Source organism: Epithele typhae (genome assembly GCF_022376455.1).
Source record: "Epithele typhae strain CBS 203.58 chromosome Unknown BXZ73scaffold_21, whole genome shotgun sequence".
In the NCBI taxonomy this organism is placed as follows: Eukaryota; Fungi; Basidiomycota; class Agaricomycetes; order Polyporales; family Epitheliaceae; genus Epithele; species Epithele typhae.
Genome location: NW_025954212.1, coordinates 373314 through 395230, shown reverse-complemented (window position 1 = coordinate 395230; position 21917 = coordinate 373314). Strand labels below are relative to the sequence as shown.

At 61.3% G+C, this 21917-nt stretch overlaps 9 protein-coding genes across 9 annotated transcripts; 4 read left to right on the top strand and 5 right to left on the bottom strand.

The window, feature by feature from the left end:
- Positions 1-99: 99 nt before the first annotated feature.
- Positions 100-2713, bottom strand: BXZ73DRAFT_46361 (DEAD-domain-containing protein; the record flags this gene model as incomplete). Its single annotated transcript, XM_048019680.1, has 9 exons — positions 100-248; positions 304-457; positions 517-573; positions 630-655; positions 1370-1455; positions 1505-1758; positions 1816-2116; positions 2179-2277; positions 2340-2713. 9 exons carry the CDS (start codon positions 2711-2713, stop codon positions 100-102), a joined length of 1500 nt encoding a protein of 499 aa, XP_047878383.1.
- Positions 2714-3189: 476 nt separating this feature from the next.
- Positions 3190-4160, bottom strand: BXZ73DRAFT_46295 (ras-domain-containing protein; the record flags this gene model as incomplete). Its single annotated transcript, XM_048019666.1, has 8 exons — positions 3190-3390; positions 3443-3481; positions 3542-3617; positions 3672-3700; positions 3765-3827; positions 3884-3927; positions 3990-4070; positions 4127-4160. Coding segments are annotated over 8 exons (567 nt in total), but the record flags the coding sequence as incomplete, so codon positions are not given.
- A 689-nt stretch (positions 4161-4849) lies between these two features.
- Positions 4850-6194, top strand: BXZ73DRAFT_89761 (cyclophilin-like domain-containing protein; the record flags this gene model as incomplete). Its single annotated transcript, XM_048025381.1, has 7 exons — positions 4850-4905; positions 4953-5000; positions 5053-5168; positions 5223-5313; positions 5373-5455; positions 5514-5672; positions 5743-6194. The coding sequence occupies 7 exons, from the start codon at positions 4850-4852 to the stop codon at positions 6192-6194; spliced, it is 1005 nt and encodes a 334-aa protein (XP_047878381.1).
- Positions 6195-6677: 483 nt separating this feature from the next.
- On the top strand, positions 6678-8898 carry BXZ73DRAFT_101044 (uncharacterized protein; the record flags this gene model as incomplete). Its single annotated transcript, XM_048014775.1, has 18 exons — positions 6678-6766; positions 6822-6900; positions 6961-6974; positions 7025-7123; positions 7194-7203; positions 7266-7283; positions 7338-7363; positions 7415-7475; positions 7530-7554; positions 7612-7623; positions 7676-7740; positions 7798-7904; positions 7991-8053; positions 8118-8145; positions 8220-8277; positions 8346-8461; positions 8737-8789; positions 8844-8898. The coding sequence occupies 18 exons, from the start codon at positions 6678-6680 to the stop codon at positions 8896-8898; spliced, it is 978 nt and encodes a 325-aa protein (XP_047878380.1).
- Positions 8899-9542: 644 nt separating this feature from the next.
- On the top strand, positions 9543-11589 carry BXZ73DRAFT_101043 (uncharacterized protein; the record flags this gene model as incomplete). Its single annotated transcript, XM_048014774.1, has 16 exons — positions 9543-9824; positions 9913-10025; positions 10090-10117; positions 10175-10200; positions 10257-10282; positions 10339-10373; positions 10428-10452; positions 10517-10528; positions 10590-10654; positions 10712-10812; positions 10869-10931; positions 10993-11020; positions 11072-11129; positions 11199-11320; positions 11413-11475; positions 11539-11589. The coding sequence occupies 16 exons, from the start codon at positions 9543-9545 to the stop codon at positions 11587-11589; spliced, it is 1098 nt and encodes a 365-aa protein (XP_047878379.1).
- Positions 11590-11836: 247 nt separating this feature from the next.
- On the bottom strand, positions 11837-13659 carry BXZ73DRAFT_46362 (Dyp-type peroxidase; the record flags this gene model as incomplete). The annotated part of the gene is made up of 7 exons (XM_048019681.1): positions 11837-12072; positions 12128-12189; positions 12246-12522; positions 12575-12888; positions 12948-13249; positions 13307-13544; positions 13604-13659. 7 exons carry the CDS (start codon positions 13657-13659, stop codon positions 11837-11839), a joined length of 1485 nt encoding a protein of 494 aa, XP_047878378.1.
- A 1411-nt stretch (positions 13660-15070) lies between these two features.
- Positions 15071-18064, bottom strand: BXZ73DRAFT_101041 (OPT oligopeptide transporter protein-domain-containing protein; the record flags this gene model as incomplete). The annotated part of the gene is made up of 11 exons (XM_048014773.1): positions 15071-15459; positions 15518-15726; positions 15790-16337; positions 16395-16544; positions 16598-16888; positions 16945-16978; positions 17388-17521; positions 17585-17696; positions 17758-17846; positions 17904-17970; positions 18042-18064. 11 exons carry the CDS (start codon positions 18062-18064, stop codon positions 15071-15073), a joined length of 2046 nt encoding a protein of 681 aa, XP_047878377.1.
- Positions 18065-19018: 954 nt separating this feature from the next.
- Positions 19019-19714, bottom strand: BXZ73DRAFT_101040 (uncharacterized protein; the record flags this gene model as incomplete). Its single annotated transcript, XM_048014772.1, has 4 exons — positions 19019-19260; positions 19329-19462; positions 19519-19587; positions 19638-19714. 4 exons carry the CDS (start codon positions 19712-19714, stop codon positions 19019-19021), a joined length of 522 nt encoding a protein of 173 aa, XP_047878376.1.
- A 382-nt stretch (positions 19715-20096) lies between these two features.
- Positions 20097-21828, top strand: BXZ73DRAFT_46206 (P-loop containing nucleoside triphosphate hydrolase protein; the record flags this gene model as incomplete). The annotated part of the gene is made up of 8 exons (XM_048019653.1): positions 20097-20175; positions 20229-20279; positions 20332-20378; positions 20451-20564; positions 20620-20967; positions 21178-21554; positions 21606-21730; positions 21788-21828. 8 exons carry the CDS (start codon positions 20097-20099, stop codon positions 21826-21828), a joined length of 1182 nt encoding a protein of 393 aa, XP_047878375.1.
- Positions 21829-21917: the final 89 nt, after the last annotated feature.

Below are 21917 nucleotides of genomic sequence, written 5' to 3'. Positions count from 1 at the left end.
AATACAACGTTCAATGCGATTACGGGCTGTAGCTCTAAACGAACGCAACAAACACTCTGCCAACGACCACACCACCGGACTGCCCCACGATCCGCTCAATCACCAGCGGTCGTTGTTCCGCCCTCCGTACCCGTTGTCGTGCCCGCCACCACCACCACCGCCGCCGCCGCCTCCTCCTCCGCCCCAGCGGCCTCCGCCTCCGCCTCCTCCTCCGCGACCGCGACCGCCGCCGCCACCACCGTAACGACCTAGACACAACATGTCAGCGACTGGCTTCAAGGGTCGAGAGAACGCTCCACGTACTGCGACCGCCACCACCGCCACCGAACATCGACATCTCCTCAAGTTGAGGCGGCACGGTGGCCTTGGCCTCGCGGAGAATGCCAATCAGCTCCCGGGCTTGCTTGGCGTTGTCGGTCGTGAAGTAAGTGTACGAAGTACCCGTCATACCAGCCCGCTACACAAAGCGCGGTCAGTACTCAATATCCTCCCAAGACACTCCGAGAGAAAACCCACCCCTGTACGACCAATCCGGTGGATGTAGTCCTCGCAGTTGTTCGGGAAGTCATAGTTCTGCGACGTCCTCAGTCAGCACAGAGCACTTTGAAATCACAGCTGAAGAAACTCACGATAACGTAACGAACGTCCTTCACGTCTGTGCGTGCAGAGACCAGCAGCCGGACAAGCGACGGCCACGATATCGCAAGAGAGCACGCACGATCCGATCGCCCAGACGCCGGTTGCGGCACAAGGATCGCACATGGAACAGAAAGAGAGCAGAAACACGGTCAACAACCGAACTCCCAGCCAAGGAGACCACAAGCGCTTCGCCGACGCGACGACCACGGCACGGCGGCGTTCACCACCCCACGCCCACCGCGCCCAGTCGACGATCGATATGTTCGTGTACAGGTCACCTCGCCCGCCACCGCGGCCGCGAGGTAGTCCACGTCCGAGCTTCAGACAGGCAGATCTTGCACGCGCGCGCCGACGTTGACGAGGTGAGCGAACGCTTGAGTCCCAGGATCGACAGCCCATGAGTCCATGACCACAACCATACCATACAAGAACGGAAGAGTGTTCATGTGATGACGGCCCAGACAACTGTCATGCGTCCGTGTTCGGACGCATGCAGCCAAGTCCGGGTGGAGGGCAGAGGGAGCTGTGCAATGATCAGAAGGGAGTTCGCCATGTCTCGGTGCGCGCGTTGATGCTCTTGGGCCTGTCTTGCTCCGTCGACGAACCTATGACCAATCCGAACGTCTCGACCGCTGTCGTCGCCGTCCACGACCGCATCCGAACCAGAGCGGACACCGGTCGCGTCCCAGCGACGCACCGCCGCAGCACTTCACGGAAGATGAAAACATACCGAGACCACGAGACGCTACGTCCGTAGCGATCAGGATGGGTGAACGCCCGGCCTTGAACTCTCCTAGCACCCAATCACGCTCGCGCCTAGAAATCGGTCAGCCTGCATTCACGTATCAAGAACAGTGCCACGTACTGCTCCTTGTCGCCGTGGATGGCCAGTGCTGGCCACCCATCTTGGCGAAGGTACTTGGTGATGTCATCCGCGACACGCTTCGTGCCGACGAAGATGAGCACTTTCGCGTTCTCCTGGCTGATCTGATCGAGGTGCTTGATGAGCTTCGTGCGCTTCTCAAAGTCGCTGACGACCTCAATGATCTGCTGGATGTTGTGGTTCGCGGTCAGCTCCATCGAACCGATGTTGACCTGGATGAAGTCCTTCAAGAAGTCCTAGAAGCAAAAGAGTGAGACCCGGATACATGCGCGGGGAGGAAACGAGAGACGAACATTGGCCAGCTTTTGGACGTCCTTCGGCCACGTGGCAGAGAACATGAGTGTCTGCCTGTCTGGGCGAATTTGGCTGACAATCTTGCGGATCTGAGGCTCGAAACCCATATCAAGCATACGGTCGGCCTCGTCCATGACAAGGTAGGTGATGCGGCGGAGGTTGGTCTTGCCCGTCTCGAGCATGTCGATAAGGCGACCAGGAGTGGCGATGACAATCTCGACTCCGCGCTGGAGGTCACGGATCTGGGGGCCCTTGGGGGCACCGCCATAGATGGCCGTGTTCCGGATACGGGAGTTGGAGCTGCAGGGCGAAGGGTGTTGGGTCAGCGTCGGACGCGTGGCATCTGATATGGGAAGGCGTACCCGAACTTGGTGCACTCTTGCTGGATCTGGACGGCGAGCTCACGAGTGGGAGCAAGGATGAGGGCGATGGGACCGTCGCCGGGAGCCAGGAGCGGTTGGCTGGATGGCACACAGGAGGGTGAGACGATGGATGACAAAGCAAAGAGATGGTGGGGACTCACGCGTTGATGTGCAGCATGGCGGGAAGGGCGAAGGAGATGGTTTTTCCAGAGCCGGTCTGGGCGATGGCGACGACGTCGTGGCCGCTGAGGGCCATGGGCCAGGCCTGACACTGGATGGGGGTGGGGCTGGGGAAACCCTGGGCACGGATGGTGTCCATAATGTACTCGGGGAAGCCGATCTCGTCGAAGGAAGTGACGGGGCGAGGAATGTCGCGGCCTTGGACCTTCATCTCCTTGGTCTTGCGGAACTCCTCGATCTCGCGCTCTGAGCGGGCGGAGACGCGTTTGTCCTCGTTGTAGAAGTTCTTCTCGAAGTGGGTGAGCTTCTGGGTGCTCCAGTCGACAGAGCGGAGACCACCGCCGAGGTTGCTCATGCGGTCATGGCTGTCGCCGCCCCAGCCTCCCCCACCACCGCCGCCGCCGCCGCCGCCGCCGTAGCCTCCACCGTAGCCTCCACCACCGCCGTAACCGCCGCTGCCGCCGTAGCCGTAACTCTGGAAAAAGGGTGAGTCGACGGCGAGCAGACAACAAGAGAAACAGACCATTATAGCGGTAAAAGAGAGAGTGATACAAGTACCAGAGCGTCGTCTATGGGAGAGGGCCGGGACGCGGGAGGGAGGGGGATGGGGGCGGGAAGAAAGAGAGATGGGACGGGCGCCTGTCGTCGCCTGCAAATTCACGCCCCACTTACGTAAGTCACGGCTCGGTCTTGTTCCGCTCTGGACACGCAAAGGGAGAACTGTAGACTCCCCTTCAACTGGCCACTGGGTGAAAATGAATGTGTGTAGTCCGTGTCCACTAACTATCTACCAAGCAGTCGGGTATCGGGGGGTGGCCGCGGTCGAGGGGCTCACATGAGGATGCACTGGTCTCGCTTTCGGTGTTTCCGCTTGGGCAGCCCGTTCGGATACTTCTTGCGCATCTGGCTGAGCAGCGTCGAGAACACCTCGCTCACATGCCACCCATTCTTGGCCGACGTCTCGTACACGGGCATTCCCCACTGCTGCGCCAAGTCCTGCATCACCTGCCCAGAAATCTCCCGCTCTCCCGCCTCAACGCACGCATCAGCACTCGTCGTGCTCACCAACGAGCAACAAACTCACCAAGTCCATCTTGGTCCCCACCGCCACCATCGGGATATCCTGCCCGTCTTTGTTCAACCCTGCCCAGACGCACGAGACCGCCTGGAGAGACCAACTCACCTGATCCCCTCCTCGCAGCTCGCGTATCCGTTGCCGTATGTGATCCGCATCCCTCAGACTGGCTTCTTGCGTCAGGCTGTATGCGCCTCGAATGAGTCGGACGGCGTGTGTGTGCACGGATGAGACACACCTGAAGACGACTATGAAGCCGAGACCCCTCTGCCAGACGACCGCGGGTGAGCCTGGAATGCGGCCGACGCACGCAGTTCGGGGCACGACATACCTGGATGTAGCTCTCGTTGATCGCCGTAAACTGCTCCACGCCAGCGGTGTCGATGATCTCGAGCTGGACGCGCGACGCGTCAGTGGCGCAGCGTGACGGACGACTCGCGCGGGGCTTACGTGACTGCGGACGCCGTCGACCTCGACGGTGAGCTCGTACTCCTCTGTGCACACCGACGCTCTATGCTCAGTGTGCAGGGCGTGTTGGGACACGCGTCGTGCGCACCTTCGATTGTTGGATCATACTGCTCGAGGAACACGTTTTTGCCGTATCTCATCACGAGCGCGGACTTGCCCACCCCGCCAGCTGCAGAGTCGCGGTCATGTTAGACGAGCACGCGCGAAGGGGGACGGAGCGCGCACCTCCGAGGACGACGATGGTGTATCTGGCCATTGGGCTTACGGCAGGTGCGGTACAGCTCGAAGCTGCGACGGAGGGCGTGGAAGGCGGGTGGAGAAGACGTGGGCTCCGGTGGCTGAGGGGGTTAAGGGGCCTGGCTTGTCCGAGGGGGCAGGAGGACGCGTGGGCTGGCGGAGGAGATAACGGCGGAGAAAGTCAAACTAGCGCGAGAAGAGGCAGGCTCCCCGCGATGCCTTCGATGGGACTGTCTGATGAGGGCCGCACGCGGTGGGCTGCTGTCGCCCGGAGGCGAGAAGGAGAGTGGTGAAGGAACGGAAGGAGAGCGTGCAGGAGAGCTCAGGGAGCGAGCACGACGACGACAACGACGAGGAGGCTAAACGAGTGCGGAGGGCGAGCGCACCGACCAGCCACGGCTCACGGTTGGAGGACAAGGTGAATCAGTCGACCCAGCCGAGCGCGGTAGGCGGGACGGAGGTTGCTGGACTAGCGAGCACGCCTCTCCTCCCGCTCTCCGTCGCCACCGGCGTGGACGGCACCGTGCACGGACACTCGGAGAGCAGGGCTCGCCGCAGTTCACGGCCTCGAGGACGATCGCGCGCGCGAGCCACGCCCCGTCGCGTCCAGCCACGCGCGTCGCGGTCCGGGACGCGTCGAGCTCGTGGTCGCTGCCACCAGCCGCCTCTTCCTCTTCCTCCGCCCACGCCGTCCCGCCTCCCGCCACGGCCATGGTCCGTCCCCGCGTCTTCTTCGACTTCACCGCCGACGGGGAGCCCCTCGGACGGTCAGTCGCCCCCCGCCTGTCTCTCCTCCGTGCTCATCCAGCCTCAGTGTCATCTTCGAGCTCTACAATGACACCGCTCCCAAGACTTGCGAAAAGTCTGTGCCGTCCTTTCTTTCCGCCTTCCGCCCCCTCACCCTCGTCCACCAGCTTCCGTGCGCTATGCACCGGCGAAAAGGGCCTCTCCCACATAACAGAGCGTCCGCTCTACTACAAGAACTCCATCGTCCACCGTTCTATCAGCCGCTTCATGATCCAGGGCGGAGGTGCGCCCGTTCCATTGTCACACTCCCCCCATCCCTAATCGCCCTTCCCCCAAGATTTCACCAAACGCAACGGCACCGGCGGCGAGTCCATCTACGGCGGCCCCTTCGCCGACGAAGACCTCACCCGGATGCTCGACTCTGAAGGGCGAGTCCCTCCCTCCCATCTCCCCACGCGCTCCCCCTCACCCCTCATGCGCCCGTCAGCCTGCTCTGCATGGCCAACAAAGGCCCGAACACGAACAACTCCCAGTTCTTCATCACCCTCGCCCCGTGCCCCCATCTGAACGGTGCGCCTCCTCTCCCTCCCGCCCCACCGTCGCTCATCCCGTCCCCCGCGCCTCTCAGGCAAGCACGTCGTCTTCGGCCGCGTCGTCCGTGGCTACGACGTCGTCGAGCGCATCGCCGAGATCCCGACGGACGCGAAGGACCGCCCGCAGGTGCCGGTGGTGATCGCCAGCTCTGGCGAGCTCATGCTCCGCGCGCCCCCGCCTGCGCAACCCGAGCGTGCGTCTCCCCCCACCCCGCTCGTCCCCCCGATCCAAGTCCCGTTCTAACCCGCTCTTTTCCCGATCAGCCGCACGCGCCGCCCAGGCGGCGAGCGAGTCCGACCCGGACGACGACGACGCGCGCAGGAAGCGGGACCGGTCGCGCTCCTCCTCCCCCGCCCGCTCCCGCTCCCGCTCGCCCTCCGCGGACGGCGACCGGGACCGCAAGCGGCACAAGAAGGACGAGAAGCGCAAGCACAAGTCCAAGTCCAAGCACAAGTCCGGATCCAAGAAGGACAAGCCGGCCTCGCCCCCGCCCGACGGCGACGGCGGCGCCCCGAGCGAGACCGAGTCGCAGTACGACGCGCGGCTGGAGCGCGAGGAACTGGAGCGCGAGGCGGACGCGCGCCGCCGGGAGCTGGAGCGCCTCGCGCGGCGGGCGAAGGAGGACGAGGAGCGGCGGACGCGCGAGAACGGCGGCGTCCGCTTCAAGGGCCGCGGGCGAATGAGGTTCGTGGATCCGGAGCTGCGGCGGGGCTAGCGGTCGGATGCGTGGTTGCGAACTGGGGAGAGACGGGGCAGGTGGGATGGCGAGGCAAGCGGGATGCTGCTGTGAGTTGCATTTTTGGCTGGCTGTCCGTCCCCGTGTGCTGATCGTTTGGGCGGTTCGTTGTATGCCCCCCTAGTTTCTATCACATTCACATAGTGTTCCTACAACTCTTCTAATAGAGAGGGGCGTAACGTTGCCCCCCGGTACAAACCTGTCCGACGGCGCATCTCGGGCAGTCAACTGCCGGCTTCTTTCTATGTCAGGTGCGCGTACACGTCGTGGACGAGAATCCCTCTCGATGATCATCAACGGGCTCGACCTGCTTCAAGCTTTATAACGTCCTCTTCCTCGTTTGCATGCACTACGCCAGCGATTCTCCGGCCTCCGTGGTCCCCGACGGTAAGGCGATAAAAATCGACGCGTTGCGGAGCTTGCTGTTTGTGCTTCCACTTTGTTCACCCACACAGACCCTCCATGGCATCAACGACAACCGCAGCTCAAGTAGCCAACATAGCCGAGTCCGTCATGGGAGGCATGTTCATCGAAACATTCATTGCATGCCTGTTCGTGAAGGGCGTGAAGTACCAGGTAGCCTCTGCTAATGTCCTTGATGGTCAGGCTCTACGGCATCACCACCCTGCAGACCGCCTATTACTTTCAAACATACTCGGATGACGAGACCTTCATCAAGTGTCTCGTGCGTGCCTTCTCTCACCAGCTCTAGCTCTATTCAAGACACTGACACGGTCCTGTCCAGGTGGCGATCATCTGGTGCGCCTTTCAGCCTACATCAGCGCCGATATCTGACTTCCGAACCTCAGGATGCTGGAGACTGCCCACACGGCCTTCTGCGTCGAGTTCGTCTACGAGTACCTCATTGAAGACTTTGGCAACTTCTTCACCTTTATGACCATCAAGTGGTATGGACCCTTTCTCTGTCCGTGCTCGGGTGCCAGGCACTGATAGGGGTACTGGTGTTCTATCGTCCAGGGGCGTAGGGGTGAGAGCCACCGCCCGGTGATCTTCTCGATCTGTGCTGATCCCACGCCGGCTCGTTTCCAGGCCACGGTCATCTGCAGCGTCCGTCCTCGATCTGTGCCTCGATTCCGATTGACACACTTAAACCACCTTCAGGTTGGCATCGCCACCTGCGTTCAAGGGTGAGTTGCGTCCCCTCCCCTCTCGGCACTCCAGTGTTGATATCTCTTTAGATACTATGTATGGCGGGTGTGGGTCTTGAGCGGGAGGTCTAGGATATGGGCTGGACTGGTGGTGAGTTTCAAATCTACCGCCCCGTTCCTCCACTCACGAGCTTTTTTCTTCTAGGGTGCCCTCATAGTGACCCGCGTTGGTGCGTTCTACACTCCCTTGAGTCCCGCTAACCACAACTTATTGAAACTTCGTGCAGTATTTGGAATTGGTGACTTTCACACGCACTCTCCACCTGTCCGCAACTGACGTGCCACGTATAGCTTCTGCAGTCCTGTGCTACACCTGTCCATCATGGCCGGTTCTCCGAAGCAAGCGGTTTTCTCTCGTCCGTCTCTTTCGCGATTTTGACTACCGCTCCGTTGACTGAAGCGCCCACGTCCAGGTCACCGTCAGCGGAGGACTTGGGGCTGCCGCTCTCGCTGATGTCGTCGTTGCCGTACTCTTGAGCTTCTATCTCAAGCGAGGACGGCATTCCGCCCCTCGGTCGCAGTAAGCCATCGCTCTTGATGCACCATCGCTGCTCAGCCTGAATTGGGCTCATTGAACCTTCCCTCCCATCACAAACAACTTGACAGGCAGTCCGATTCCACCATCAACCGGATCCTCCTCTATTCAGTCAACACCGGCGCGGTCACCTGGTGCGACTCTCGCGCATTTGTCAGATTCCAATGTGTATCCCGGCGTTGATGCGGGCGTCCACAGCTCAGCCTCGCTGCTCTGCGTGATCCTCGTACGTGATGTTTTTGTCCTGGTCCACCTCATCGCCGCTGGCGCGACCCTGACCGACTGCATATGATTTGTTAGTTTGCCGTGCAGACGAACAGCCTCAACTTCTTAGGCCTGGTGGAGATCCAAGCCAAGCGTACGCCCGTTTTCATTCTTTGATCTACGCGCGCTCACGCCCTGACATGTATCGCCGACGGCCCACAGTGTACGCGAACTCTTTCCTGGGCTCGCTGAACGCGCGGATGCTGCTGCGCGACACGCGCATCAGGCAGCCCCTGTACTCCCAAGGCGATGGCTCAGTTCGGCTACGCACGCCCGTGGTAAGTGCTTGCAGCATATCGTTGCAGTATCACTGCGTGCATAATCCGGCTGTTATCACAACGATGGGCACCTCCGGTGGCAAATCGGACGCACGGCTCAGTCACGCTTCGGTGGGACGTCTCTATCGGAGATGCTGCGCCCTCGTCGCAGCACGCTTTGCCGAGGGCTGCATCGCTATGATGACAACTGTCATCGCCGGTCTTTTCTCGTCTTCTGTGGTTCATCAACTCACACATGATTTGCCAATTCCTGATGAAATCCGCCTCACCTCCAGATTGCAGTCTACCAACAGACAATATCCCGTACGGACCGCTCGGTGTCGAAGGGGTACGTCGCTCTTTGCTCTCGTTGTTGTGCTGACCGATGACCCCAGTCCGTCAGGTCTTCTGACTTTCGTCGTTCGGCCGACTTGAAAGAGCTGGAGTCACCGGCCTGAGGCGGCGCTCTTGGGTCAGCGTGCCGATTCTGCGCAGATATCTTCGGTTTGTAAAACTCGTTATCGTTACATACGGTGTTCCTGATGGCTTCGGAGCAGACTGTGGAGCTCGGATGTGCTCATCCTGTACACGTAGTGAGGGCCGGCAATCGACTGAGCCTAGCTGCACGCATTCTCACTCGGAGAGGGCGATCTGCACAGCGCACACACCACGAAAGCGCGAGTCCGTCGTGTCGGTCGGCCGTAGCCTTTGCGAGAAAATTGAATGGTGGCCGCCGGGCCGAGGCTGCAGACATCTCCTGGCCACTTCCAGGCACGCACCGTCCCCGCCCGAGGGGGTGCGGGCGCAACTGCGCTGTGGCCACACTCCGGCGGCTCAGCCCGCTCACCCATCGCTGCAGGCCCATCACGGGCCGGCGAGCGAGCGCCCCACCCGTAGATGCGCCGGGCGTCGCGTATAAGGGCCTTCTCCAGCTTCTCGCCGCGCCGATTCCGCACAATATGCGCCGGGGTCCACCGCGTCCTGTTCGCACGAAATAGAGTCGAAGCGTACATAACTAGGCGGCTCGACATATCATACATATTCCTCCCCGCCGCGCTTTCCCTCCCCTTTGGTTCCGCTTCCTCCTGCCTCCCGCACTACCATGGACTCCGCCGCGAACTCCACGACTGGGACAAACGGCACGGGCGCCGGCGTTGACCCTACCCTCGCGCTCCTCGCCTCGCTCACGCCCGCGGAGATCATGGGCGGGCTATTTGTCGAGATATTCGTCGCATGCATGTGGGTCCTCGTCACTCGATGGTCTCTCCCGTCCCCCTGTGGTGGCCGATGCGCCGCAACGCCAAGGCTCTACGGCCTCACCTCCCTGCAGGCGTTCATCTACTACCAGACGTACCCAAACGACAACAAGGTGCTCAAGTGGCTGGTGCGTCTCTCCTCTGCACGTTCGGCGCGACGCGCGCGCTGACCTGGGTGCCTCCGACGCGCGCTCGTCACGGTGGTGGTCCTGGCAGGTGGGGATCGTCTGGGTGCTCGAGTCAGTGCACACCGCGGTCTGCATCCAGTTCATGTACTCGTACCTGATCGATGGATTCGCCAACCCGCTCGTTTTTCTGGTCGTCGAAAAGTGAGTGCTCGCTGTTGCCGTTCATTCGCTTTTCTGAGCGCTCCATTCCTCCTCCCCCCCTCAGAGGTGTAGGGGTAACCATCGTGATGAGTGTGCGTGTCTTCGTTTGCGCATGGCTTCGCTATAGGCATCGGACTGACGCTGCACAGTCTTGTATTGCTCTTGTGGTACAAGGGTAAGTTTCAACGCTTGTGGTGGAACATCTCGGGCGCTAACATGGGACGTCCCCAGGTATTATACTTGGAGAGTGTTTATCAGTATGTGATCTTCCTTGGAAAATGCGGTCTACTAACGCTGACCACGGCCGTACTAGTGAGCAGCAGGACGTATTTCTTGACAGGCGTCATCGTAAGCTTTTTTCACGGAACTATATACCTCGAACTACCGACCAAATTCTTCCAGGCTTTCTTTGCCTTGGCAAGAATTGGTACACCTGCAAATATGAGAGTTTGTATTGCAAAGCGCTAATCTTGTCTCCCCCATTTCCCCAGGATTTGGTATCGGTGAGTAAGCATTCCCATGCACACTGACATCACCCTCTTCACGCTCCCACTTCGCTTACAGCGTGCGCCATTTTGACGTACAAGTACCCTAACTGGCTTGTGCTTCGCAATCTCACCATTTCTCTCGTAAGTTCTCTCGAGCAGTGCATGTTTGCACGAATCAACGCTGAATGCGCGAATCAGACTTGCGTGAGCGGCGCACTAGGGTCCGCGGCGCTGGTCGATCTTTTGGTTGCGCTCACCCTGACGTACCTGCTCAAGAAGCGGTCGGACGCCTACAACAGGTGCGTGACTGCCTAGAGTATGGGCCCACACGCAACCTTGACCAGAGCCGTCACAGGGCGTCGCAAAGCATGGTGAACAAGATCCTCATTTACACTGTTCACACCTGTGCCATCACTGGGTGAGCATCTTGTCGCTCTTCCAAATGGCCCCAGTCGTCATTCGAACCTTCTATCTTCTAGCACGGCCTCCCTGCTCTGCGTGATCCTGGTACGTCCACGCGTCTTCCCGGTCTACGCCCGCCTGACGCCCCGCACACAGTTCGGGACGAACAAGACGAGCCTCGCCTTCCTCGGCCTCGTCGAGATCCAGACCAAGCGTGCGTCTTCCTTCCTCTTGCTCTCGCAGACTTCGCGCGCCCGCGCTGATCTTTCCGCCTCGGCTACAGTTTACGCGAATTCGTTCCTCGGCTCGCTCAACGCGCGCGTCCACATCCGCGGCGTCGGCACAAGCGAACGCTCCGGGCCGCGAGTGACGACCTCGACTAACAGCAACCACACAGGGCCCGTGGTCCGTCCCTCTCTCCCTCTCATGTCCCCCAATTAGAATCTTTCACTGATTGAGTTCTCCCGCCGCGCTGCCGCGAATGCGTTGCGTTTCAGGTCGAGATCCTCCGCTCGACGACGACGCAAGTCGACCGCGACTTCGCGGTCCAAATGCCGATGGTCCGTCCCGCCGTGGCGCTCCGTCCCAGTCGCCCTTTCGCTGACGGTGGAGCTTCTGTCCAGGACGTGTACGACCTCAAGGATATGAAGTCGAAGCACCCCGCACTCGCATAGGTCACCTTCGCGCCGCCTAACCTTATTACTTCCTATCTCGGCCTCCTGTCTTTACATACTATTTGCATCGCTCTGTCTAGCTAGAGGTCGAGAACGACTACACTCATAGCTGTTGTATTCCCGCCCTTGTCCTCGCATACGGTCGTATTCCGTTATAACATATCATACATAGACACAGTGTACAAGTCATACAAGCCGGACCTCGTCTCGTGTCATCTCACCCACTCACGGGCGAGCGAGCTCGGACTCAGAGCGCGAACGTGGACTTGAGCGCGGAGATCGACGGCGAGAAGAAGTACTCGCCGCCGCGGGGGATGACCCACTCCGTCACGAGCGCGAGCGGCGCGCCCTGGTTGCTCGGGTCCGTCCCGACGAGCGTGCGCGCGGTGATCGCGTTCCCGTCCTGGCCGATGATGGCGTCGAACCCGGGGGTCGGCACGCCTGCGCTGGCCTTGGGCGGGAAGTTCTGGTTGTTTGCCCAGCCTGCGGCGCGCAACGTCAATCGACTCCCACAAGCACCGCAAGAGGAGAAACGCACTGTGCTGGATGAACTGGAACCCGTTCACGATGTTGCTCTGGTACGCGGCGAAGATGAGACCGCTGGAGGATACGGTCAGCGCATGGTCGCGCACACGCAACGGCGAACGGCGACGCACCGTTCGTGTAGCGTCTTCTTCGCTGCCTTCTCCGCAGGTGTCACCTCAGGCCCGAACTGCACGCCGCGGCGGATGATCCGCCTGTTCTCGTTCGACACGCTGATCGGCGGGTCTTCGAGGTCCGCGCGCGGGTTCGTCTTGCGCGTGTGCGCCGCGAACGGGCACCGGTCCTGCGTCGTCTGGTCGTCGGGGAACGTGTACCGGAAGTCGTTGTTCCGCGCCGGGTCCACGCCCGCCGCGGGGTCGTCCGCCGTCGGGAACACATCGATCGGGGCGCCTTGGGGCGGTCAGCATCGTCGGCGGACGGTGGTGGCCGTGAGGAGACGTACCACTCTTCCAGCGCCCGACGAGGCGCGCGCCGAGGAGCTCGCTGCCGGCCGCGGGGGTCAGCCCGGTGCTCGTGATCGGGTTCTGCTCCAGGAAGGTGTTGAACTCGGGCACGAGTTGGGCGAGGAACCGGAGGGCGAGGAAAGATCCGTCGAGTGCCCACGGCGGGCGCGTCACCGGCTGCTTGGTGCGCGCGTCCACGTCGTTCTCCCGTCCGCAGAGGATGACGCCCTGGCGGACGGTCTCCTGGCCCGGGTGCGGGCACTTGTCAAAGTCCTTCACGGCCGGCTGCGAGATGCCGTCGAGGAAACCGAAGCTACACGGGGTCGTCTTTAGAGCGGCGGCACTGGGTGACTGGCAGAGCTGGACACTCACTGCTCGTGGGCCTTCTCCTTGCCTGGGCGCACGGTGCCCTTGATCGTCTGCACCTCGTGCATCGTCGCCTTGGCCGCACCGACGTTGAAGATGCCCTTCACGATCGCCTGCGTCGCCGTGACGGTCAGCTCCGAGTCGCCCGAGATGATGACCACCCCGTCGAGCTGCTGCTTGAACGCGGGGATCCAGTTCGGGATGAACTTCCCGTCGCTCCCGACCACGCCCGAGTCTGCGAGGTTCTGGGCATCATTGAGCTGACCACCGACGAACGCGGTGTCGCCGATGTTGTCCGTGATCCCGAGCTACACGTGCACGCATCAGCCATCTGCGTGCCGTTGAAAAATAACAAAACAGCCGACCTTGGTGAGCCCGAACTGGGAGAAGGCGATGTTCACGCCCGAGAGCTTGAGGAGTCCCGGGGCCTTGCCCGCGTCGGCGGCGGCCTTCTTGTTCTCCGCGATCTTCGCGCGGTCCCCGACGACCTGCGTGGTCGTCGTGATCTGAGGAATGAGCACGGCCAGGCGCTTGCGGAACGCCCGGACGTCGGGGCCGATCTGGAAGAGGAGGTAGTGCTGGACGCGCTTGGGCAGCCCCGCGCTGTTGTTACGTTGATGGTCAGACTGACAGAGTACGCACGTGGACTAGTGAATACTCACAGGATGTCGCCCTGCACGTTGGCGGGGTCAAAGGGGGGAATGGTGGGAGTAGACATGGTTGGTATCGGTGATGTCTGTGGATGGACGTCAACATAAGCTAGCAGAGGAAGAGAGGAGGAGTGCGTACGAAAGTTGGGATGGTCAAGACTGGCGTTCCCCCACACTCTTTGGGCTCTTAAATCCCTGCAAGAGCGCCTTCGAGACAGCGCAGCAACGCCCACCGCACGGAGAGTTGGTGAAGGGTGGCGCGGCCTAGCCCACAAGCGTTACCTGGAACGTCCACCATTGTCGGGAGGCGCAGAACAGCCCCTTGAATTTGGCGCGGCCGCTGCACCTCCGCAGACAGATGTCCCCATTCGACACTCGCCGTCGACCGGAGAGTGAGAGGGCCGGTGGTGTTTGTGAGGTTTGTCAACGCCCAGTGGCCTTGGCTCAAACCGCTGGATGGCACTCACCAGCTCCGCTCGCAGCTCGCTGTTGACCGAGGCTCGACGTGCGCGCGGCTCCGAACCCCTCGAGCTCCGGGGCACACCGGAACTTGGGCTGGTTAGCCGCCGTGGTTGACGAGCCGGAATGTAATGTCACCTCTCCATCCTTCGCAGAAACGCTCTTTTGCGCAGGAACCGACCTTATGGTGTCGTTGTTGCCATCCGCAGGGCACGAGGGCGCGGGGAGAGAAGCGGACGGTGGACGTTCTTGTTCAGCCGTGAGAAGAGGTTACTATGTCCGACTGCATTGCATTTCCGGGCGCCGGGCTCGCACGCCACTCTGCTGAGTCCTCCTCCCATCATGGGACGAACTGAAGACCTCAAGCACGCTATAGACAGCGTGCCTCCGTTATTCTGGATCTCTCCGAGCTTCAGGCCTTCCAGCAGTTGGTGTGATCTGTCAACGACGGTTTGTATACTTAGTCGCCGAGGGCCGCCCAATGTCGCTGCTCATCCTAATTATCACGCAGCCCTCCGACCCCCTCGCGCCGTCCCGCACGGACGGAATCGCGTACGCCATTCGCCAGTCTGTGGATGCATCGGGCGGCCCGTGTCTTTGAGCGGTACGCTCACGGTCGGAGACCGGCCAGTTACGTTGTCGGACCCCAATTCTTTGTCTCTCGGCAAAGGTGCGTCCACCGTTCGTTACGTGTCGGGACGCGCTCGTCACAGGACCACAGGGGTGCTCCAAAGCGCTGTCAGTGACATGCAGAGCTACGACTCGGCGCGTCCCTGGAGTGCTGAATCCCTCTACGTTGGTCTGTCTGCTGCCTCGCAAAGGTCCGCTCCGGGGTCAAAAGGCACCGCTTGCTAGATCCACCGCAGTACTCCCACTGCCTCTTCGGCCCCATGGTCGTCTGCGCCGCACCCCACCAGCATGCAATTCGCGCCGCTCAAGTGGTGCACACACCACTGTTACACCATGCCCGTCTATGTGAGAAAACCAACACCAAGAGCCAGAGTCGCCCATGAACCCCCGCTACGCCGGACACCCCCCGCACAGGCCATGCCCGCACCCCCAACACCCCGCGACGCCCACGCCCGCCGTCCTCAACCCGAGCGCGACGATGCTCACCACGCCCTCCCCCAGCACGAACCCGCTCGCGACGACGACGAGCCGGATCCCCGCGCGCTCGCGCCCGCCGCGGCGCGTGTAGTACCAGTGCTCGACGACGCCCCCGACGAGCCGCGCGAGCGAGAACGCGGGCGTGTTCAGGAAGCCGATCGCGAACGCCACGCCCGACGGCAGCCACGCCGCGTGCGGCCGCCCAGCGCGCGCGGCACGCGCCTTGAGGCCCGCGAGCGCGCCGAAGAGGAGCGCGGAGAGCGCCATCGCAGGCGCCGCGTGCGGCGGGAGTGCGCCGTCGCCTGTGCGGGGGTGGGGAGGGCGTCAGCGGTCAGTGCGCGGAGAGGGGGGCAGACGCACGGAGGAGGCGGGCCAGACCGAGCCACACGTAGGCGGTAGGCGCGGGGAACGACGGGCCTGGGATCTCGTACGCGCGCTGGTAGAGGGAGTAGGCGGTTGTGGTGACGAGGATCGAGAGGCAGGAGCCGATGAGCTGCCCGTAGAACTGCGCGCGGGGCGACGCGCGGACGAGGTGCCCGGTCTTCAGGTCCTGCATCAGGTCGCCCGCCCTGCGCAGCAAGGCCGACGTCGGTCAGCGCGCGAACGGGAGACGGGAGACGGGAGAGACGCACTGCTGCGCGCCGGCCTCGGCGACTGCGCCCGCGATGATGTTCGCGACGACGTTTCCCGGCTGCAGCCACGCGAAGAGCAGCTGGCTGATCTTCCCGAGCCCGCTCACCGGGTTCAAGTCCGTCTCCCCCAGCGCGCGGACGCCGAGGACGCTGAGGAGCGCCCCGAGGACGAACCCGATGACCGTCGCCCATGGCTTGATGCCCTCGTCCCCGAACACGAGCCAGACGAGGAACGTCCCGAGAACGACGCTGCCCCCGAGGCCCCAGAGGACCCAGCTCATGGGCACGAGCCGGTCCTCCGTCTCAGTCTCGTTGCTCTCCTTCGGCGCGCCGCCGGCGGAAGGACCGAACACGGCCGGCCAGAGCTTGGTGGAGACGACCTCGGCGACGACGGGCACGAGCGAGACGAGCGAGTCGGCGCACATGATCGCGAGCGAGACCCAGAGGATCCAGCCGCGGGCGCCGGTGGTCATGTCGCCCACGGGGCCGGGCGCCCAGCCCATGTGCTTCGAGAGCGGGGACAGAATGCCCCAGCCGACGAGCATGCCCTGTTTGTCCGTGTGCGAGTGAGCGTGGAAATGGGGATCAGACTGGGGAGCACGTACGAGATTCATCGAGAGGGTGGTGGGCAGGCCCATGATGATGCCCTGGCCGATGTACGACAGCGAGGGGGTGAACGTCCAGAGCCACTCCGAGGCCAGCGTCTGGCCGAACAAGGGGATTGCGAAGATGACCGGGAAGAAATACGCCGCGAGCTGCAACCGTCGATCAGCTCACGCCGGTTCAACGTCGGACGGAGGGAACCGACCGTCATCACGCCAGAGGCTGCGAAGCTCCAGCCCAGTGCGCCCCAGCCTTCCTTCTCCACCCCAGAGTCTGCGAAAGTGTCGAACTCTGGCGATACGGGGCTCTGTAGCATCGTCGATTCCGGAGCCTCGTCTGCGGCGTCTGGTGCCTCGTCTCCATCGGGTATCGCGCGGTAGCCTGCTCGCCGCCGGACGCCTTGACCGGCAACGTTTGGGGGAGGGATTTGGTGCAGCACCGAGATCAACTGACCAGTCGCGGTTCCGGAGGGGAACGCGAGCTGCTCCTCAATGATCTGCGATACGCACATTGAGCCTTGTAAGCCGCATATGTGGCAAGTAAACTACGTACGACTTGTTTTCGGAGAGGGGGGGAGAGGAAGACCCTGTGAAATCAAGGATCAGCACTGCCTTCGAGCTTCAGGACGGGAGGTGCCAAATGACCGCTGGCCGAATATTATAAAGAACATGGCTTCACCATGTTCCCTGTGATAGTCACGTCTGAACTGTACGAGGCAAAGACTAGTCAGCATGTTCATGACATGGTCCATTGCGTTTGTTTGCCATCGAGCGCAAGTGTTCAAGGCAGACCATGCCATGAACATGTTAACTGGTCTCGGTCTGGTCTCGCAGATTCCCGTTATGCCCCGGTATTCATCACCAGAATATGTTCTCGAAATGTGCCACAGTCACGGTCCAGACAGAGACCTGGACCGTGACAAGTACCATGGCCCTGTCATGGTACGGATCCCATTCCGGCCCCGAATTTTCGGCTCGTGTAGGAAACCAACATACCCAAAGAATGCCACGGCGCACGACCAGCCCACAGCCGCGATCCAGGAGAGGTGCACGGGCGGCACGCCGTCCCTCTCTTCATCCAGCAGCCCGAGCGCGGGCAGGATGCCCACGAAGCCGGCAGCGAGCGGCATCTGAAGCGTGTCGAACGTCCCTCAGTCGACAATCGCAGCCCGCAGGACCAGAAAAGCACGCACAGTGCCGGTGGCGACCGCGGTCGTCTGGAGCACGACGTTTTCCTGGGGCGTCATCGGTCGCCGGAGCAGCTTGGACATGAGGAAGCCGATGAGCGCGGACTGGAGCGACATCCTGGCCGGCGTCGGGTCGGTGAGCGGTAGGCCGGGCGCCGGGAGCGGCGCGGTTGACTCACATGCTGATCCAGCCGGTCTGGAGGCCGAAGTAGAGGTTTGTGAAGCACAGGAGGCATCCGATAAGGAGCCCGAGCAGCACGGCTCTGAGCTGGAAGTCGGTATCATTGTGAGCATGAGACGCAGGCTTGGACGGCGTAGAACGCACAGTAAAGTCAGTCTGTGAGCCGTCGAGAGGCTCGTCGGAGGCCTGGCGGCGGGCCGGCCTGGTTGATCTGAGTACGGCAAATGGGTCAGCACCGCGTCGTCTTGTCTCTCTCAGCCCCAATCTTGCCAGCAGACGCACCTGAGCCATCCCAAGAGGCTCATGACGGAAGATGGAAACGAGCGAACTTGGCGGAACGGACGTGACCAACGATGCTCTGGCCAGCTTTCTCAGCCGCTCGCTTGCTCAGCAGCGGTGCTAGAGGAGGCGCCCGTGGGTCGGCGCACACTTGTCACCCGTGCCGGCCTGGGCGTCTAATGGGCTTGTTGGCAGGCTCAAATATCATTCGTTTCGCAGGGTTCTTGTACACACAGACGGTTTATTCGAAGCAGAATATGTGAGAACTTTTTTGAGAATAATCGGCACAGTATTAAGGGAAATAGGGGGCAAACAAGAAAGTGACCCTGTCACAGCTTGTGACATCTACAGCCCAGAGGGTGAGCATGCATGAGATCGATCGCGATATCTATAGTAGGGAATAAGAGCCTGTGATGGGTACTATACTCTTAGGTGGTCCGATATCTGCTCTGTGTCAATATTTGATGGGGTATGAATCCCTGGTGAAGTAATAATTGAGCAAACAGGGTGTGTGCGTGCTGCCGGAACTCAAATCCAGCCGTTTATTCGTACAAGAACCTGGTTGGCATTCTGACAATCTGGAACGATGAAAGAACCATGACGCTCCAAACCCCGCACAGGCGCGAAACGAACGATATTTATGAAGGCCCTTAGACGCCCAATCCGGGCATTTTTTTTTTGAATCAGACACATGATGACGTTAGAAGTCCGATAGAGGATGGATTGGCAGCGGAAAGGAGTAGAATACATGGAGGACAGGTGTATGTCAATACAGGCAGCGCTCATGAGCAATGTGCGGTCGTGGAATGTTCGTGAACAGGGCGTGTGATCTAAATCCGTGAAGTGTAAAAATGTCCGAAACGTGGAAAGCGGGGTGCGACAAAAAAGCATCGAGAAGCGATAGTAGTCCATTGCAATCCGCTGCGGGCGAGCGCGGGCTGTGATCTGTCTGGGACGTGTGATGAAGAGCGCGGAGGCGGTCATGCGAGGGCGAGCCAGGCACCCCCTACAACCCCTGCTCCCAGAGCGGCGGTGATGGCTGCCCAAGACACGGAGATCGGTGCGCGGGCAAGGCTGCCGTTGGAGACCCGGACGACAGTGTTAGTGCCAAGGCTCTCCCGCCAAGAGCTGTAGTCGAGTATGGTGCCGGGGGGCGGAAGTCCGGTGTAGGAGGTGGTTGCATACGTGGGCGTGAAGGTGCCGAGGAGGGCCACGGTGTTACCTGTCAAGGCGTAAAGGACGAGATGAGGATGCAATTGAGAGGTAGAGAGAAGAAGAAAGGACACGTACCGTTGGCGTTAGTGGTCGTGTAGGTGTACACCGTCTGCGTCGCTCCTGCCTGCCCTGTTTGCGGGACGCCGACGGGCCCTGCCTGACCCTCTGTAGTGGTCGTCGACGTCGAGGTAGTGGTGGTGAGCGTTTGGCTACGATGGATGCCTAGTCAGCATGTTGGAGAATACATGCGGGATGGAAGACATACAGCGTCTGCGTTGTCGGCAGGCCGAGCTGAGGGTCGACAGTGATGACCTCGACGACAGTCTGACCAAAGCTAAAGGGGGAGGTGAGGACAGCGAAAATCGCGAAAGGCGGATCGCTCACGCGTCGATAGTGGTGACCGTCTGGCCGGCGACGAGTGCAGCAGCCAGGGCGAGAACGGCAAAGAGCGAGAACCTCATCGTGCGCGTCGTCGGGCGCGGGGTCGTGGTCGGTGCGAAAGCGCGAGAGCCGCTCCTGTGGAGCAGCTCGGGGGAGGTGAGGCGCAGCAGCGAGCATAGCGCACGCACACATCGCACGATGACGCAGGCCGGGCCCTGCCGATGCGCGTGGGAAAGCCACCCGGAGTGACCTCGGTTTCGAACCCCGCGAGCGCCACCGAGTTTTTTCGTGCACTTTGCCAGCGGCCCCGGGTCGATGCAGGCAGCTGATCGATTCCGATGGCTGCTCACCACCTCTGCGTCCTCCCCCCGCCTCGCGCCCCGTCCAGGCGCATTCGCCGTCCTTGCGTGCCCCCGTAGCCTCTTCCACGCCTCCTCCGCTCTCGCAGCCAAGAAACGCAGCATGCCCCCCAAAAAGGCCTCCCCGGAGAAGAAGACCCTCCTCGGACGACCGGGGAACAACCTCAAGATCGGCATCGTAGGTCCGTTTTCTCGCTTTTTCTCCGCCCCCTCCCAGCTCACACGCCTCGTGCAGGTGTCCCGAACGTAGGAAAGTCCTCGTTCTTCAACACCCTCTCCAAGACCGGTGCGTGTCCTCTCGCCAGAAACCGCATACACCCCCTCATCCACACCCCCAGACCTCGGAAAGGCCGCCAACTTCCCCTATGCCACCATCAACCCTGAGGTATGTTTCTTCGCCCTTTCCACGCGCCCCGTCGCGTCTGCTCAATTTTCACGCCACTAACCCGCCCGCCAGGAAGCGCGTATCCCCGTCCCCGATACCCGCTTCGACTGGCTTGCGACCACCTACAGGCCTGCGGGCCGCGTCCCTGCCTTCTTGACCTGCATCGATATCGCCGGCCTCACCGCCGTACGTCCCCTCTTCCCACTCGTCTGTCCATTCCCTCACCCTTCCTTCTTTCCAGGGTGCCTCAACAGGTGCAGGTCTCGGCAACTCCTTCCTCTCACATGTCCGCTCCGTCGACGGCATCTTCCAGGTCGTCCGCGCCTTCGACGATGCCGAGGTCATCCACGTAGAAGGCGACGTCGACCCCCTCCGCGACATGGACATCATCTCCACCGAGCTCCGCCTCAAGGACATCGAGTGGGTCGAAAAGTACCTCGACAGCATCAAGAAGTCTGGCCGCTCCCTCGGCAGCAACTCCCTCGCTGACAGGGCACGCAAGGAGGAGATCGCCACCGTCGAGAAGATCTACAGCGTCCTCACCCAGGACAACAAGGACGTCCGGAAACACGACTGGGTCGGCAAAGAGGTCAGTTGCCTTTCCTTCTGCGATGCCCCCACAGCGACTTCGTGTTTGGATATTTATGTGATGACAAAGAGCACCTACGCTCGAAACCCAGCTCGTTGACGGCGGGAGTAACGCCCCATTATGCCTATGAGATCATGGATCCCTCTGACTTCTTCCTTCCCTCCCTCTCTCGTCTCATCTCCTCAACCCCCGCTCATCCTCTTCTCCCAGATCGACGTTGTCAACAGCCTTCAGCTGCTGACCGCCAAGCCCGTCACGTACCTTGTCAACCTTTCTGAGCGCGACTACATCCGCAAGAAGAACAAGTGGCTCCCGAAGATCAAGGGCTGGATCGACGAGAACAACCCAGGCGACCCGCTCATTCCCTTCTCCGTTGCCCTCGAAGAGCGTCTCATGTCGTTGTCGTCGGACGAGGAGCGCGCCGAGGAGGAAAAGAAGGTCGGCGCCACGAGCGCGCTCGGCAAGATCACCACCGCCGGCTACGCGTCCCTCGAGCTCATCCGCTACTTCACCTGTGGGCCCCAGGAGGTCCGTGCGTGGACGATCCGGAAGGGCACCAAGGCGCCACAGGCGGCCGGTGTGATTCAGTGAGTGGATGGCATACTTCCGAGAAGACTAATGCTGATCGACGCCTATAGCTCGGACTTCGAGAACAAGTTCGTGTGTGGTGAGATCATGTCCTACGAAGACCTGCGCGAGCACGGGAGCGAAGCGGCCGTGAAGGCGGCCGGCAAGCTCAAGCAGCAGGGCAAGACTTACGAGAGTACGTCGTCGTCTCCCTCTCTCACCCATGCCCATGTTGACAGCCTTTCTTTTTCAGTGATCGACGGCGACATCGCCTACTGGAAATCCGGCGCATAGCGGAGCTTCGGGGGTGACGTAGACCGGTCTCGTTAGTAACGTAGTCTTGCGGGTGTAAGTTCGTGTACAGTGCAGTCGGCAGCTCAATC